This window comes from Sinocyclocheilus grahami, unplaced genomic scaffold (genome assembly GCF_001515645.1).
Source record: "Sinocyclocheilus grahami isolate Dianchi unplaced genomic scaffold, SAMN03320097.WGS_v1.1 scaffold519.1, whole genome shotgun sequence".
Taxonomy (NCBI): Eukaryota; Metazoa; Chordata; class Actinopteri; order Cypriniformes; family Cyprinidae; genus Sinocyclocheilus; species Sinocyclocheilus grahami.
In genome coordinates, this window is record NW_015505698.1 from 297360 (window position 1) to 316615 (window position 19256).

A 19256-nucleotide genomic window follows, 5' to 3' on the forward strand; every position below is an offset into this window, starting at 1 on the left:
CCCCCACACACTTCTTTTCTTAATAATCATTACTAGATTAATAATCACAATATAGCTTTTTTTTTATCTTTGTTGTTATAAGAACTGATGCAAAAAATTTAAAAACAAGTGTATTACCTACTTTTATCATTTTACATGCAAACATAAGCATTCAAGTAAGAAAAACAAATACAGTCAAATGTAAAAATCACTTAAGTGTGTTCATTAAAAATAAATTATTAAATTATTAAAACTACAAAAGCAGTTCAGTCTCTTTTCTTTTATTGTTTGATTAGCATTAATGAGACAGACGGCCGATATTAAAACATAGTATAATGCACGGATCTAATATAATGTTACACATCGTATGTTTTTCCCCAAAAGTTGCCCAGACATTCACTTAAGATATAACAGATTATGTTTGCGTGAATACTTAAATAAATTTAGCCTACTTTAAATCTGTGTACGTGTATCGGGATAGAGCGCCGTTGGTGTCTGTCATCTTTATGCAGGTGCTTCGGATTTGAGGCAGCGCGGGAAGCGAGCGGGGGGAACGGTTCTCCTCTCAGAAAATGTACAAATAAAGATACTTTTAGATGTTTAATTACTTTCTTACGTCTCGCTAGACGAGGGCTTAATGAACTCATTTTTCTAAAAAAAATCTAAAATTCGACCACTTTTTTTGCCCGTAGCTCAAAATTAGCCCGTGTGCATTACTACTCATTTTGCCAGTACGGGTCACAAATATCTAAAAATTCTTTAATCAAGATGCATTTACTTGACAAGTAAAATTACTTAAGATACTATGTCTTGCTTTCTGAAAAAACAATATCCAAATTTTGTTCGTTTTTGCTTAAAACATGCAAAAATATCTACCAATGGAGGCAAGAAAAATAATCTTCTTTAGCCTTTGAATTAAGATTATTTTTCTTACCCCCATTGGTAGATATTTTTGCTTGTTTTAAGCAAAAACTAACAAAATTAGATTTTTTTTTTTCTTTTCAGAAAACAAGACAATATCTTAAGTCATTTTACTTGTCAAGTAAATGCATCCTGATTCAAGAATTTATAGATATGTATACTAGAAAACAAGACAAAAATACTACGAAAGAAAATCTTTTTTTTTTTTTTTTTGCATTATTCTGACCGAATTTCAAGATGACACAACTGTTTTGATTCCATAATGAGGAAAAACATCCTCATTACAAAAATTAAACTCTTGAAAAGAAAACCTTAAGTAGGTTGCCATATTCTTCTAGTATTGTTTCTTAACAATATACAGGTGCATCTCAAAAAATGTGAATATCGTGAAAACTTTTGTAAATTATTTCAAAAAGTGAAACGTTCATATATTCTAGATTCATTACATGTAAAAAATAAAGTATTTCAAAAGTTTTTTTGTTTTCATTTGGATGATTAGAGCTCATATCATTTTTTTTTTAAATTTGGCTTTTTAAGTTTTTCCTTTTCTTTGTCAAGGGCAATCTTATGCAAATAAACTGTGACACACTACAGCGTCTACCAATGACAGCGCAGAGAGTGATCTGCTGGCTGGATACCGTGGTAACCATTCAATCACTGACAGTGTAAACGCACGCGGCTTTACGATTTGATCCGCAGGATTCACAGATTGCGTTTGACATTTAGCCATCCAGCGTCATCCAGTCTGTTCACGACAGTGTTTCACGAGAATACATTTCACAGAATCTCCTCTGAAACAATGTCATCAAATGAATAAAGAGGTCCAGATACTCCTAAATGAATTTTTGAGCAGTCAACAGATGGTTGAGCTTGAAGGTCTTAATTAGAAATGCACATTTCATAAGTTCGCACATTGCTATACCAATTATGGAAACAGTAATGACTTCTGCTAAAGAGAGGTCTCGGTGTTAGTCCCAAACACCAGTAGCTCAGATAGCTCGCAACTGATGCTGCGATCTGGTCCACACTGAAATGAATCACGTGGGTGTGTAAACGGTTACATTGGTTTCATTATTTGATAAAAATATCTGCTTTCGACGTGATAAAACAAGCGCACAGGACACACAGTAACCGAGGCTGAACACCGTCATCGTGTTCCGAGAGGCTCCAAATATACAGCGCCATTAGCTCGACTGGCAGGGTGTTCTTTAGCCCTCAGTGTCAGGGTTCGGATCCGGTCTCCTCCCCGGTGTTTTACTACTATTTTGGATGGTAACACATTTCAGTGGGCGTGTACGTGTGAACAGCTGGGACCATCATAGAGAGGAGAGGGCTACAGTATCCTACTGTCTGCATTTGCAGTGATCACTGATTATTTCCTTTTCAGTCGAGATTAATATGGCTGGATTTCAACTGTGATGTGATCATTGCATATTTCAAGTCAGGTTGATTTTTATTATGACTTTTGATCCATTAAAAGTAGAATTAAAGTTTTAACGGAATTTATTACAATATTAATTAATTAGTTAAAGCAGTATTTGCTGAGAAAAGCCCCCAAATAAAGATAATTCAAAGATATTACATGCCAAATCAAACAATTGATCTTCCAGTCCAAGTTGGATATGGGTCAGGGAGGCAAACTGTTAATAATACAGTAAATATAGAAGTGTTTTTAAGCTCTATGTTATTATTCTCACCTACTACCGTTCAAAAGGTTTGTGTTTGTCTTGAAAGAAATTAATACTTCCATTCAGAAACGACATTAAAGTGATCCAAAGTGACAGTAAAGACATTTATAATGTTACAAAAGATTTCAATTTCAAATAAACGCTGTTCTTTTGAACTTTCTATTCAACAAATCCTGTATTGATAATAGGGTATTTCCATCTCAAATCAACCGAATTTCAGAAACCTTTTTTCTGAGGAAAGACGAGCATAAATAGTGATGAAACCCAAAATATTACATGTCATGGATGTATATTTACTGAGTGATCTCTTTTGTAGAGGTGGGTCAAAATTACCATTTTTACCTGAGATTTGGAGCCAAATTACAGGAGGGTAAAAAAGACTTTAGAAAGATGACAGATATAGAAATGAGATGTGTTTCTAGGTTCGACATTATTTGAATGCAAAATTACCTACATTTATTTTTTGGCCACTGAAAATTTGTACAGTGTAGCAGTTTACTCTTGGAGCAATATTTAGATCCTAATATCTCTGGAAATGAACCAAATAGGGCCTTAAAAATGAAGATACCAAAAGAAAAGTTTGTTCATTTTAAATGACTCAAAAAGGCCCCCGCCCCTCCTCCATTTTTGAACTGTCACCATTGGCATATAATGCAACAAATGGTTGCGAAAGTAAACCAATATTACTAATAGACCTACCAGTCTTTGTGTAAAAGTAAAATCAGTATATTAGAATGATTTCTGAAGGATCACGTGACACTGCAGACTGGAGTAATGATGCTGAAAATACAGCTTTGATCACAGAAATAAGTTACATTTTACAACATATTCAATAGAAAACAGTGATTTTAATGTGTAATAATATTTCTCAATATTTCAATTTTTACTGTACTTCCTCAAATAAATGCATAAGCACAAGATACTTCTTTTAAAATATAACCATATTGTGTATATTACATATACATTTATTTAGTGCGTTTATTTCAGTGAGCCAGACAGGCCAGTGCTTCATTTACCAGCATCTCATTCAAAATTAATTTCCTTGATCCTTGTCCTTAAAAACCCTCCCTTCCGAACATCCCCCTTAACAAGTCTATGCCTCTAAAGCCCTTGGTGTCTTTGTATTTGGGAACCTCATCCTGACTGTGAAAGTCTTACAGGCACTTATTATGAAGCCCAGAATAATTACACGGCAGTATCGGAGGACATCCTCCATAGCAGAGCTGCTATTATTTCCCTGACTTCCGCTGTCTTGGGGAATAGCACAATGCTTGCTTGTCCGGATGTGAAATTTAATTTAGATCTTTATTTTCGCTCTTTCTCCAGACTGATCCCGCAGACGGTGGGTCTCCTGTTCGTGGGGAGCTATGACATGCCCTTTGCTCAAATGAAGGTGAGAGAAACATTGGTTCACATTTCTGATAATTCCTTCTGTCAGCGTTCCCTCTGTCTGATTCACTGCAAACACAGACGCCGCTAAAGATAGTCCTGTCATTGTCAAGCGCTCTTTACATGATGTGCTTTTAATTAATTGAGTCAGACAGGTGAACGTTGTGTCACACAAGAGCTCCGTTCTGAGACCCAGCGATCGGCCTGCCTAGATAGCAGTTTAAGGAATCCTACAGGAGGTGTGCACTCAATGTGCCACAACAATAAAACATATTATAAGATGGAACATGTTGTATGGCTATTTGGACGCAAACAACTGTAAAGGCCCGTTGACACCAAAGATGATAACTATAATGATAACATTAAAGTTCATATTATGGTTTCTGGAGTCTACACCACAACTATAACAAAAACAGCACATAGCAATAATATCATTGGAATCACTTTCAAAAAGTTTTTTTTTACCAGCTGATGAACTGTAAAAGCATCGACAGCTAATGAGAATCCATTCTACTCAAGCATTTAAAGCATCAAGCCACATAACAGCAACGCGCACTTATAATAAACAGAATGTTATCGTCCTCTGGTGTGGACGCTATTATACACTGGGAACACTTAAATGTAGGGTAGGTGATTTCAGAGAGGCTAGCAATAGTAAGCTAGCTTTGAAAGCATAAGATCCCACCCTCCCTGCAAATCACTCTCCAAAGCCACGCCTCCTCCAAAACACATGACCGTGCTCAGACAGACCAGAGGCTAACCAGTGACACGATGAGAGACGCGTCAATGCTGTCAGATTACCTCATGTCTCATTCACCGGTGAGAAAACCTTACAGTACAAAGTGCATAATGTTACAGTAATAACGCCTTCCATTCTCGCTCGGTCTAATAGCGCAATTGAACGTGCTGCTGATGTATCATGTCTGCGCGAACAGGGTGAGTGGAGGTATGCAAATACTAGGGGTGTAACGGTTCACAAAATTCACGGTTCGGTACGTTTTCGATACGGCGGGGCGTGGGTAATTGCTTTCGTTCGCAGTGTCGGAAATATTTATTTTTTAAACCATGAAGGCGAGCCAGTGGATATCGCCGCATATTCTCTCAGAGACGACGAGAGACGAATCTACTTCAACATATGCTGATAACGGTATATAGCTAACTGTTTTCATTTATTCCCTTAATATTTCTCTTGTGGCCCGTACATAGTAAAAAAAAAAAAAATGAGAAGAAACGTATTTGGTGTTAAACAGGTTGTTTTTAAAAGTCGCCGCTTTAAATAGGCTAAATAAAGCTTTTTATTTCATTGATTTTTATTGATGACTGCAGTGTTAATATTTTAATTATAGGCCGTATAATAGACCTGTTTTAAAAGACCTTTTTAAAAACATTTTAATTGAGGAGCAAATAGCCTTATCTTTTGTAATCCTCGCAGCACGTCAGTTATGCGGTAATATTGCTGGGCAAATTAATTGTAATTTTAAGTTAATAATAAAATGTTATAATAAAAGTAACTTAATAATAATAGGCCTAATAAGAATGTAACAGGGCTACATTAATTGAAAATGCCAAATCCTCTTAATATTGCCAATAATTGATGTTTTTGACAATATCTCTGGCTATCGTCGATACAAGATCCTCGTCTTTCGACGCACCCCATTGCCTGTTATGTCATTTGGGCTGCCTTGTTGAGCGCAGTGGCACTGAGAACATTATATTTCACACACTTTAAGCTCTTTTATTCTCCAAATGTAATAGCATCAGTCCAACGAATTGTTTGGTTTGTAATGCGTACCAAACTGAAAGCCTCGTACCGAACGGTTCAATACGAATACGTGTATCGTTACACCCCTAGCGAATACATATATTGACAGGCCAGTGCTATCTCACGACCCATTCGTACGTATTTTACGTGGTGGCTAATTTGTATGAATTCTTGCGGCCTCATTTATACAAACTCGGTCGAACTCACTCGATATTGTGCGATGTATGATTTAGTACGATTTGTTTAGACCTAAGTGATGGGTAGGTTTAGGGGTGGGGTTAGGGGTAGGTCATTCATACGAATTCATTAAAATTGGGGAACTCATAAAAAATTTACGATTTAGCCACCTCGTAAAATACGTACGAATTGCCATGAGATTGGATTGGACAGGCAGGTTGGATAGCGTGCATCCAATCTCTTTACGTATACGTCGACTTTCCATGTCCATTATTGTGAAACCCGCGAGACACAACAAACACACAGCTCCAATCACAGCGTCCTCCATCCTCCTGTTGTTAACGTACAAATGACGTCGCTGTCGACCGGCTTACGTCACTTCTTAGTACACACTGTCGGTACGAATGCAACCCTGTAAATAGTACTGGGAAATAGTTCGCGCAAAATCGTCCCAGTGCTTTAGTACTGTACATTTAGTTCTGGAACTAAAGCGGTGCGAAAGGGCCTTATATAAATACATTAACACCACTCAATTAGTCATTGCTTTTGGGATGTGAAAATACTTTCAACCAGCATAGCAAAAAAAATTTTTTGAACCAAATCACATACCCTGCCCTTAAATCACACATAGGATCTCAATGAATGAAATATTCAAGTTGAAAATTTTTGCTTATATACATTGTGTAATTGATGTGTGCAACAAAATTATGTGACAATGGTCGGTTACACTTTATTTTGATAGTCCACTTTAGACATTCAAATAACCATAAGTAACTTTGCAACTACATACCAACTAATTCTCATTAATTTCCAACTACATGTCTACAAACTCTGAGTAGACTGTTAGGTTTAGTGTTAGTAGAATAAGTTGACATATACTTGCAAAGTTTCTTATAGTCAGAATGTTGTATGTTGTGGACCCATCAAAGTAAAGTGTTACCCAATGGTCAGTGAAAGCCAAAATCATCAACCCACTGAGGGCTGGATTCAAAATCACACTGAAAAGTAAAAGTTAAAAAAAATAATTAATTACAGGCTGATCGAACTTGCATGAATTTCATAAAAGCAACTCATTAAGTAGTTCACTAAGTCTATTCCTAAGCCTGTTGAAATCAGCTATTAAGGTATTAGACACAAAGCCACATCGGGTTTTTTTGCACTGGGAACAGATGATTTAGTGTTGTTTTTAAGATTCTTAAGAGTTTTGTTCCACCCATATTCATAAATCAAATAACAAGGAGGTACACAAGAACTGCTACAAGAAGCGATTGTAACAAACCGTTGAGAAGAAGTACGGGTTAGTCAGTTATAATTTGCCTGAAGACGAAACTAGACGATAACTGACATAGATCTTGACAACTTAAAACCAGAAGAAAGAAAAAACAGTCGTTGTGGTTTCTCTAGAAATGAAAACATTTGGTTGTCAAATCAAAATTATGAATATTTATAGGGATTTTAGTGTAATAATTTTGCAGTAATATTTTAACTACAGATTACCTTGTTTAATTATCCTAGTTAAATCCAGCACATTTTACACTGATTCTGTGTTATTAATGTATATTGTCCCTGAATAAAATAATAAATAAATTAACAAAAAGATAGAAGATGGAGTGAGAAGAAGCACTGATTATAAATACATTAGTGCAGAAATGTTGTGGATTATTTTACCCAAATTTAGCATTTTTTAAATACAGAATTATCTTAGCAGCATGTTAATGCAAACTCTATTGGAATCAGTTGTGCGTTACGTCCCCCATACGCTTCACATAAAGAGCACTATTTTGTAAGGCTGACATGCCTTTTGGAGTTGCTGTCTGTGTTCACTAATCTATTTTGTCATGAATCCAAGTCTTGACTTCTCTTTTGGAAATAGTTTATTTTTTTTCCTTCTTTAGTTGGCAAGAAACCCACTAAACAACATTTAGGCTAGTTTTCTGAAACACACACTCAGTAGTAAATGAATGGGTAACTATGGTAACTGGTAATTGTTTTCTTTCTCTTGAAACCACATATGATATGCTGCTGACTATGTTTATGAAATGATTCTGTTTATTTCGCAAATAAATATGTGGTGCAATTTCCACAGATAGACATGGAGTTTTTATAGACGAGGACAGGAAAGCAGTTGTTGTCATTGTGCTGAAGTGCTGCAGTGGACTGTAGGCAATAAAGAGGCCACATTAGTGACGAGCCACTGCTCCACTCAATCAATCAAGATGCAGGAATGTACTAATGGCTGGAAATTAAACACAATTGCTGAATAATCATAGCTCACATAATGTACATGCATTCTTAAAACTAAAGGTGCTTAAAAGGTTCTTCACAGCGATGCCATAGAAGAACCATTTTTGGTTCCACAAAGAACCATCTCTTTCTTACCTTTTTATAATCTGAAGAAACTTCTTTCACCACAAAGAAAACAGAATTAAAAGAAAATAGCCATTTTTACTTGTTACATAATTAAAATTAGGTCTCACTTTATTTCGATAGTCCACTTTAGACATTCTACTAACTATAAGTAACTTTGTAACTACATGTCAACTACATGTCAACTACATTCGCATTAATTTGCAACTACATCTCTACTAACTCTCAGAGTAGACTGTTAGGGTAGGTTTAGGGTTAGTAGAATAAGTTGACAAAGAAAGTGTTAGAAGATATTAAGCAGACAGTCTACTAATACTCTACTAACTGCTAGTTGACATGTAGTTGCAAAGTTACTTACTGTTAATAGAATGTCTAAAGTGGACTATCGAAATAAAGTGTTACCGACTTTTGTTCATGAGTCCAAGTCAAGTCTGATGTAGAGCTTCCCAAATCATTCCATTTCACCAAGACAGAGCGCTTTCATCTGAATGAGACAGAATGCAAAAATAGTCAACATCACTAATCGACCTGGGGCCCGTTCTTCGTACGTCGCTTATTGCATCCGTGATGAAATGTCACATCCAAGATGATATCATTGCGCTAATCAGGATCTGGCTAATTCGGTTCTTCGAGCGCACCTGTTGTTGATGATTAGAATTGCTGGATAGAGTTATCTGAGATAATTGCACATTCATGGGTTGGTTTAAAAGGGGCTATGCATCGATACTCGAAACCACGATCAGCAATGCAGCGACTGGCTGGAGGCAAGACAGCAACGTAATGACATCTTATAACAAAAAAGACCTGACGAAAAAACTTGACAAATTTCTGGACTTTTATGAGGAAACAGCCAAGCGAACAAAACTACATAAATGTTATAAGAGTTAAATGAAATGTGCACTGTTTTTATTTTATTTACATTTTTTACATTGATTCCCAATTATTTTTATTCACGATTTCTAATATTTGTACAGGCTTTACATTTTTATTTCAATGTAGTAATTAGCAATTCATTTAATTTGATATCTGAACAGATTTGTTACGTGACAGCATTAATTAAAGTTTCTTAAGAGTCAAGATCATGTTATCTGCATCTCCTGCGCTCCATCAAGCCACTCCCATAATATCTGTCATCACTCAAATTAATGCACGGCTCTACAATATCTGTATAGCATATGAGTAAGACTCAAATACAATTATGAAGTAATAATTTTATGACGAATAAATATTTCAGTGAGTAAAACTGGCTGCGTCTGTAGTATTAAAGACTACACAACATTATTATATTATCTTTAAATTAATTTTTAAATGATTATTATTTTTAAATTATTGTCCCAGGATTAGTAGGGTACTCTTGTAATAAAGTAGCAGTGGTAGCGGACAGATTTTAAGTATCAATTCTGCTTAAAAAGATGCAATCTAATCCTGTTTACATGAAATAAACCTGCTCCCGAGCAGGTTTAAGCTTACGGAGCTGTTGCTATGACAGCAACTCCGGGATGAGCTTCGAAGAACCAACCAATCCAAGATCAGGCCAAATCATCAACAATCAAATCCAGCTAACGTTCTCGTTGCAAAATTTGGTTGGTGTATATGAATCATCTGAAAATGCTTGAATGCTCCATGAATAATAATCACATGATAGTCACACCTGATTTGCTGAAAGGCAGATGTTGGTAAATAGGCAGCAGCTATAGTAGGGTTGTCGCTTACCATTTTGTGTCTGTTTGCAGTGTTTTCTTTGCACTCTTAAAATGCAATGATTATTTGCCAGAATGTTTTTGGAGGGGCTGCTTTGCGCCTGACTGTTACTTTCATTAAATTGATTTACTTTTTTATTGTTGACTGCCATATTATCATTACAAATTAAGAAGGTGTTTGGCAGGCTTTAGCTGTAATGGAGTGGATTTGGCTGCTTTAGGCACCGTGTGGTGTTTGTAAATGGCTGCCAGGGCTTCAAGAGGGTGACCGGAGTGTCATGACGGTCCGATCCAAAACTAACAAGTGCATCATGTACCGTGCCAGACGAAAGCCGAACAACATCCCAGGATCTCTGCCACGGTCGTGTCTGTGTGGGGTGTGAAAAGCATGTGCGCAGAATCTTTGGCCTGCCGCCTCTATTATATTTGGCTGTGTTCTAATCTGCCAGAGTCTGTTAAGTGGTTGTGTGTTATAGGGTTGGGTACCGAAACCCGGTACCAATATGGCACCGGTACCTATGTAACCGGTATGTACTAGAACCGAATCAGAACACAGATTTAAATAGTTGTCCTCAGGTTCTCCGAAACAGACGTAAGAAGCATCATCACTGGCACCGCACGTGAAAAATAATTTCCCGACTGAGAACATGCACGTGAACTCAAGTCGGAAAGCTCTAATAATACAAATCCAACACATCTTTGTAGTAACGCGAGTGTCCATGTTGTTTCCACATTCCGACTTAAAAGCAGAACTCGGGAAATGAGAGCATCCGAGGAGTGCGTGAATGCAGTAATTACACTTGCTCTGATGGCAGCAGGTAGCCTTCTGTTAATTAAGCTAAACATGCTTAAATTAAAATGCCTAAAGCTAAACCTCCCTTGTATTCACATTTCTAAACCTGTTGTCCAACAAAAGAGAACATTATAACCTTTTTACTCCACAACACCAGTCACATGCTTCCTTTTGTGATCTGATGAGGCTTCTTGTCACAGAACGAGGCAGAAAATATGTTCCATATGCTACTTTAAAAAGAATACATCGATTAGCAATAGATTATAAATTAGGGTGACCGTACGTCCTCTTTTCCCCGGACATGTCCTCTTTTTGGACCTACAAAAATGCATCCAGCCGGGATTTCTTAATTGCCCAAAATGTCCGGGATTCAGCTGTTTTCTTAATCTCGCTCCCGCTGAATCTCTGACCATTGCCGCTTGCTCCCGCAACGTGTTTCGCTCCCGCGATTTTCATGTCCACTCCTTTAAACATTCTAATATTGTATATAATTTTGCGCATCAGGGAGTCGCTCTCAGTGTGTTTAAATATTTTTGAATGAGCGTCTGCGCTGTTTACTTTCACTTTCAATTTCGCAATCACACGCACTCTGTAAAGGGAGCACATCTTACAAGATCAGATATTTGTCAATCAGCTCAGGATCTGTTGAGCGTATACTCCAGCATGGTCTGTGTGTTTGAGTCTTTTTCTGTTCCATTGAATCGTTTTATTTTTATTTAAAAATGACCCTCTAACACTAGCATTCCCTATTCTTTTTCTGTTCTTTCTACTTGTTTTCTTTTTATTTATTATAAAAACAAAATAAGCAAAAAAAAAAAAAAACCTTGCTACGAACCTTGCCCGCCCATGAACCCTGCCAATCCATCATTTTTGGGGGGAATTTTTATTGTATTTTAATTTTTTTATAAGTATCGGTTCAGGCACCGGAACCGTTTTAAAAGTATCGATTTGGCACCGGTATCGAAAAAAAAAAAAACGATACCCAACCCTAGTGTGTTAGCATTCTCTCAGCTACAGCCACGCTGTATGTACATAGACGCTCTGGTTGTATTTTTGCGAGGAAAGGTACCGTACCACCAAAGGGTCATTAATCCTTGGAATATTGTTGTGTGTGTATGTCAGTCCTGAAATGTTCAGCTTCTCCTCTGTGCTCGCAGATGCCCTTCACTGTTGGATGGTGAGGGTATTTACTCATCCCATCATGCCAATAGGCCCAGAAGGGGGCGGCTTCACTGCCAGCTCACTTCCTCCCCCACACACCAACCTGCCACGGTTTAGCGAGGATCCAGTCTCTTTATCTTTGAGATATTTCTTTCTCTCGCTTACTTGGGCCAAACACACTCCTGTTTTCTTAAGGCCTTTGTGAAACTGTCATGTATTGAGACATCTGTGTTGTGGCTGTAATTACACATTACGCACTGGCAGTTACTTTACAACCTACAAAAAGTACCAACAATTGGTCTGAACCACAGACTAGTGGTTAGCACACAAGCTCCAGGCACATTTAACGGAGAGATTTTGGTTCGTATCCCGCCCGTTTCATGTCCCGACACTGGGGACATATAAAAACAAACTATATATATATAAGCCAGGATGCCTTTCTGTGTGGAGTTTGCATGTTCTCCCCGAGTCTGCGTGGGAGCACGCCTCCGGGTGCTCCGGTTTCCCCCACAATGCAGAATAGGTGAATTGGACAAAGTAAATTGGCCGTAATGAGTGAGTGTGTCCCAGCACTGGGAGTTAGTGCACTCTCAGGCCTGTGTTGCGGCAGGAAGGGCATCCAGTGTAAAACGTGCCAAGACATAATACAAATTAATGATGAAAACTGCTGAAAAATTATGAAATCATTTTACAGAACATTAACTCGAAATTTTCAAAAATGGTTGAAAACCAGGTTGACAAAGTTGTCAGAAGATTTTGTAACCGATAGTATATATAAGCCAGGATGCCTTTCTGTGTGGAGTTTGCATGTTCTCCCCGAGTCTGCGTGGGTTTCCTCCGGGTGCTCCGGTTTCCCCCACAATGCAGAATAGGTGAATTGGACAAAGTAAATTGGCCGTAATGAGTGAGTGTGTCCCAGCACTGGGAGTTAGTGCACTCTCAGGCCTGTGTTGCGGCAGGAAGGGCATCCAGTGTAAAACGTGCCAAGACATAATACAATTTAATGATGAAAACTGCTGAAAAATTATGAAATTATTTTACAGAACATTAACTCGAAATTTTCAAAAATGGTTGAAAACCAGGTTGACAAAGTTGTCAGAAGATTTTGTAACCGATACAAGAAGGAATGAACTCTTCTGCACATGGAGGACCAGCATCCCGCAGCGTTTAGCTCAAACATAACCCAACACACCTGCCTGAAAGATTCTAGTAACCCTGAAGAACTTGATTAGCTTCAGGTGTGTTTAATTGGGGTTGGAACTAAACTCTGCAGGACAGGATTGGACACCCGTGTTAATTGGTGGTTTTCAGACAACATGATCTTAATCAGCTTTGCTGATATATTGATCTGTTTTCTTCATCTGACTACTTTCATTATATAATAAAAAGACATGAAAAAAAATCCCAAATAATACAGTAAAAAAATCTATTCAACAAAGTGGTTTGTACATGTTTACAAGAATGCTGTTTGGTTTGAATGATGCAGCTGTAATTTCTTTCTTTAAATTCTGGCTAGTGATTGATACCCTATTATTCTTTTGCACTCCAGATAACAAAGGAACTGAAGCAGTATGATAATAAAATAATTGAGTGCACGTTCGTCAATAACACCTGGGTGTTCATGCGACAGAGGACGGACAAGAGCTTCCCCAACTCATATGACACAGCCATGGGTAAGGATTCACATGTGCTATACTAAAGCCAGGGTCGGTATTAGATTGTTTAGTTGACTAGATGAAAACCAAAGGCTAAAAGCATTTTTACATGTATTTTCATTGTGCATAACATTACCTTAAAGCAGGGCTGGGCAACTCTGGCCTTTGAGATCCAAACCTGATCAAACTCACCTGCCTGGAACTTTTCTTCATCTGACTACTTTCTTTATAAATAAAAAGACATGAAAAAAATCCCAAACACAATAAAACATTTTTTTTTAAAAAAGCTATTCAACAAAGTGTTTTGTACATGTTTACAAGAATGCTGTTTGGTTTGAAGGATGCAGCTGTAATTTCTTTCTTTAAATTCTTTCTGGAGACTTTGAATAGCTTGTCCAGGTGTGTTTTATTAAGGTTGGAGATAAAAATTTGAGGGAATGTTTATCTTGGGGGGGTCATTTACATGACATCAGTGTTTTGGGGGACTGAAAACACAGAGCAAGTTTTTGAAAATGAAATTATCATCTAAACTACAAAAAACACGAATTTCTGGAAATTGTGACATAATTTTTATGCATATTAGTCTGTAGGAATGCATATATGCGTAGCATTTCTTTACAAATTGACATCGCCAACTACGATGCTGACCTGCATGCTACAGCTTTTTAGTCATTTTCGAAGGTCCATGTTGATGGGAATCATTTTGAAAACATTGTTATCTGTATGCAAAACTAAAAAAAAAAAAAAGCAATTTTAACATTTTTAGTTCAGTCGCTGTTGTGTAAATGTACTGTAAGCAGCCAGATTTGCCCACCCCTGCTTTAAAATGTTTGCACCATTAATCCGAATGTTATTATTCAAATAGCTAGCCATAAACAAGATGATAACTTCACCTGTTGAGATATTCTGAGCTTGCAGCCCAACTCTGCTGAAAGTCCAGCATCTATTAGTTGTTCTCACTCTGTCTCGTGTCGTCCTGACAGCTGTGTGCAACAGTATCCAGCATCCCGTCACAAAGGAAATTCTCTTTGAGTTTTTGGACCGGTGCGCCCAGGCGCAGTCCCGCAAACACCCAGTCGACTCTAAGCTCATGCCACCGCCTCCACCAAAGAGAGCGAACCTCACCGTCCCGCAGTAGCGCAGTGTGCAGGTTTGATAATTTGTTTTTTTATTCCCAAAATGTTCAGCAGCTCTGCACACCGCAAGAGAAGAGACTTCTGGAGAACATTTTGCTTTTTGGCCTCACTTTGGCTTCTGTTCTTGAAGTTGTTGATGATCTATTTAAAGACACTGCTATGAGAGCTTGTTTGAACATTGAGTGCTGAGGTGCATTCTTATTTAAGAGAATAAAAATAAAAATGAATTGCATTGTTTTCTTTTTTTATGTTTTGTATTTGTTACGGTTGCTTCACCTCTCTGTTTGTTTTTCAGTTGCTTTTTTTACTAAACAGAACAGTATAGTGTGCTGTCTAGACTGTCTAGATTTAGACCTAACCATGAAACACTGAAACAAGTCCTGTGGAATTTCCCCAGATCTGGACTAATCTAAACACTGATAGGCGGTGTGCGTCATATGGTGGTGTTTGTTAGGTTAGAGTGTTTTGTATGTCATTATGCTGATTTGAAAATGTTGCCCCAGCCCTTTTTTTCTCAGGTTTTGTTTCTTAAAAAATGCCAGGTGTATTTAAGTTTTCCTGGATCTTTTGGCTCAATGTGTTTTTTGAGGGGGGGGGGGAATGAAAGCAATAATTCCAAAATAAAGATTGCCAGCTATTCCACACATGCCTTCACATTCAATACATGATCATTTTAGCTGAAGAACTTTGTCTAAATTTGATTTTGGGATAGGCCTAAATTGGTGTTTTTGTCGTTTATAAGGATGCGTGAACATTTCGGCAGTTGTCACTCGTAATTGAAGTGTCGCAGCTGAAGTTAATGACGTTCTTTATTGCTCTCACATTTCTCATCTGGTGTTAACAATATTGAAAGCTGGTGTGCAAAGAGCAGATCAATTCGTCTGAGAAGAGTTGACATTATCGCTGTCTCCTGAGGAGTGAGTCACACCTGACATTCATGTCCTCCTCTCATCTGGAATTGTTTCCTCGTAAGACAAATGAAGGCCAAAGTCCCTGAAATGTGACACTATGAGGCTGCGCTGAGCTCATCTGCATGCTGAAGTGATTAGACCTTGATTGCATCCCATATTGCACTTCGTATGGGTTTATGATACGCTCATAGAGTTGATATAGCATTTGAGTGATGCTGAATAATGCAGAGTATAGACATTCATGAACAGACCCTATTAATAAATGTCTCTGGTCTTATGCATTAATATTATTCAAAGGGGAAAATGTGTTAAAATGTGTCCTTGTTATATATAAGTAATATTAATTGACAACATGTACTTACTGTAGAGTTAGGATTTGGTTTAAGGTTAGTAGTTACTTTAAATTTCTGCACAATTTACTCATTCATTACTACAATAAGTGCATGCAATGACACTGTGAAATAGTGCTAGCATTATTGTTACCCAACAGCCAAATATCTATTTAGACATTGGTTTAGGTTGCTGTTGTAGGTTATACAGCCTTTCTAAAATCTTGACAATAATGAATTGAAGTCATTTGATACTGGTTAATAAAAGGGACAGCAATAATAGCAAATAGCAATATATTTGAAAAAGCATCATCAGCAATGGATTATGTGGAGAAGCCCTTCTGGCTAAACCTGACCTTTAGTCATATGACACATCTTTGAAAAATGAAAAGCTTAAACCAAATCTGATATAAAATGCTATACGTTCAGACTGTGTCAGTGATAATGCAAAACCTTTTCAGAAGGAATTCTAATTACATTTCACAAAATCATTTGGGAATACAAAAAACTACTAACAAATAAAGTGGTTCAACAAATTTGGCTCTTAAGACATTTCTTTTGAACAAGAAATACCAAAATCATGTCGGTGTGTGCTTATTTCATTCACATGTGTGAGTGCAAATAGATGTTTAGGAGCCTGAGGTTGCAACTTTCAAAGACATACTGCAAACTCCCACACCACAACAACAACTGAAAAACAAATATCTGCAGCCAGTGACTTCACACGACAGCAGACTAGAAAAAGGTGAACCTGTGCTCGCAGGCAAGCATCTCAAAGAGGAGTTTGCAGTGTGCCATTTTATTTTTAACTTTTATTTATTATTATTATTATTATTATTTTTCAGAAATGTAATTGGGAACAATTTAAATTTAATACAAGCTTTGACAAATATTAAACAGAATGCTGGCCAACTGCTGACTCTTTTGCTCTTCAGTGATACAGTATGTTAAAACTGCATGGGCTCAGATCATATACACAGTGATTGTTGGGGAACTTAAATTGATGGTTCACCCAAAAATTTAAATGATTATTTACTCACGCTAGTCTTTTTCTAAAACAAAAGGAGATTTTATTTTTATTTTTTTTAAATGTCTTGCCTTTAAGAGAACATCACCATTCACTGCAATTATTTGGACTCAAGTCTATTTTTGTCATGCAAAGCTAAAAAAGAAACAGTGTTTTGCATTATTACAAATTTGTGGGGGGGGGATCCTTTTTTCAAATAATTAGTCAAAGAGATTAGTGATCCAATTCTGCTTTAAATAAACAGACTTTAATTAACATCCAATGGAACTAGGAACACACAGAAAGACGAACATTCAATACCGGACGAAGAAACTCTCAACAGGACTCACTTTAAATACACATGACTTGACGAGGGGATGACGAAGGCACACCTGGAGCAATAAACAATTAACATGAGGGAGAAACTAGGTCAGGGACGGCACATGGAGGGGAAAAACACACAGATAGAGTCCAGGGGCGTAACATATCGCCCCCCTCCCAGAAGGCGCGTCCTCGCACCGTAGAACAACAGAGGGAGGGCACGGGTGGGAACTTGGGAGGAGGGACGGACACCCGGGAGGGGGCCGGCAGACAGAGTCCAGGGAGGTGACGATGAAGGGAGGAGCCAGGGAGGCGACAGGAAGGATTTGGAGCAGGAGGATTAAAGAGATTAGTCATCTGATACTGGTTTCATGTTTTATATTGAAAATGAAAGGTTGAGTGGAGCTCATTGCATTGTGGGATATCATATTCCACCCAGGGATACACAGGCATTCCATAGATACAAAAATCTGCATATTATGCACGCTGTAAAAGTAATGCATGTTTTATACATCACTCGGTGAGGCAGTAGATGAGAACGGCTGGAAAGCAGATGCCTTGAGCGCTCCAGTATATAACATCATGTAACGTGTTTGCGGCGCAGCTCAAGGTCACAGGCGTTTCTGTCTTGACAGATTTATGCAGACACAGACACACACACCGCCTTTAATGCTTCAGCCATTGGTTTTGTCACAATCCTCTACTGTGAGGAGCACGGAACGAGGAAACGTGGAGTAGACTTTAAATAAACAGACTTTAATTAACATCCAATGGAACTAGGAACACAAAGAAAGACGAACATTCAATACCGGATGAAGAAACTCTCAACAGGACTCACTTTAAATACACATGACTTGACGAGGGGATGACGAAGGCACACCTGGAGCAATAAACAATTAACATGAGGGAGAAACTAGGTCAGGGACGGCACATGGAGGGGAAAAACACACAGATAGAGTCCAGGGGCGTAACATATCGCCCCCCTCCCAGAAGGCGCGTCCTCGCACCGTAGAACAACAGAGGTAGGGCACGGGTGGGAACTTGGGAGGAGGGACGGACACCCGGGAGGGGGCCGGCAGACAGAGTCCAGGGAGGTGACGATGAAGGGAGGAGCCAGGGAGGCGACAGGAAGGATTTGGAGCAGGAGGGGCCAAGCAGGACCCAGGCCACAGCCATGATGGCGGTCCACGGTGGAGTCGACGGAGGGAGGAGGAATGGCGAACAGCGGCGGAGCAGGTGGAGGAGCCTGAGGCGGAGACCGAGAGCCAATGAGCCAGGGTGACGGGAGGATCTGGAGGGCCAAGGTGGAGCAGATGGCGCCGGCGACTGACGCGGAGGCGTGGATTTGAAAGGCCGTGGTGGAGCCGGAGCGACAGAGGACTGAGGAGGAGCCGAAGTGATGAAGGAGCCTGACGGAGCCGGAGGGACGAGGCGCAGCCGGAGGAGTGGAGTCCCGAGGCGCAGGATGGTCGACGCCAGACCAAGGCGGAGCTGGAGGGACGAGGGAGCCCGGCGGACCTAGTGGACTGCCAGGCCATGACGGAGAAGAGGGAGCTAGGAGCCGTGGTGGAGCTGACGGGTCCACGGGCCGAGGCAGAGTCCGGGCCTTAGAGGTTGGAGGCGGAGTCAAGGGATACTCCAGCCACGGCGACGCTGTAGGATGGCAGTCCCGCGGAGCTCACACCGTGCTGATAGTGGGCTGAGGGCGAGCAGAGGTGTTACCAGACGACAGCGGAGGAGGAGGCAGGAGCGGGTGGGAGGGTGGGCATTTGTGAGCCTCCAGGCTCTCAGGGCTGCCCTCCAGGATCAAAGCCAACTCCTGGCTGGACTCGGGGACTGAGTCTCTCTCTCTGCTGGACTGGTAAATGGGATCCCACTCAGCCCGGCTACTTACTGTGAGGAGCACGGAACGAGGAGATGTGGAGTAGACTTCAAACAAACAGACTTTAATTAACATCCAA

At 39.1% G+C, this 19256-nt stretch overlaps 1 protein-coding gene across 2 annotated transcripts in view; it reads left to right on the forward strand.

The window, feature by feature from the left end:
* Window positions 1-14960, forward strand: part of rngtt (RNA guanylyltransferase and 5'-phosphatase) — a 132771-nt gene extending 117811 nt beyond the window's left edge. For both annotated transcript variants that reach the window (XM_016237588.1, XM_016237587.1), the window contains 3 exons: window positions 3915-3981; window positions 13487-13610; window positions 14576-14960. In XM_016237588.1, the coding sequence (XP_016093074.1) occupies window positions 3915-3981; window positions 13487-13610; window positions 14576-14730 (346 nt within the window). In that variant the 3' untranslated portion in view covers window positions 14731-14960. The remainder of the gene's footprint in view (window positions 1-3914; window positions 3982-13486; window positions 13611-14575) is intronic.
* The last annotated feature ends 4296 nt before the right edge of the window (window positions 14961-19256 follow it).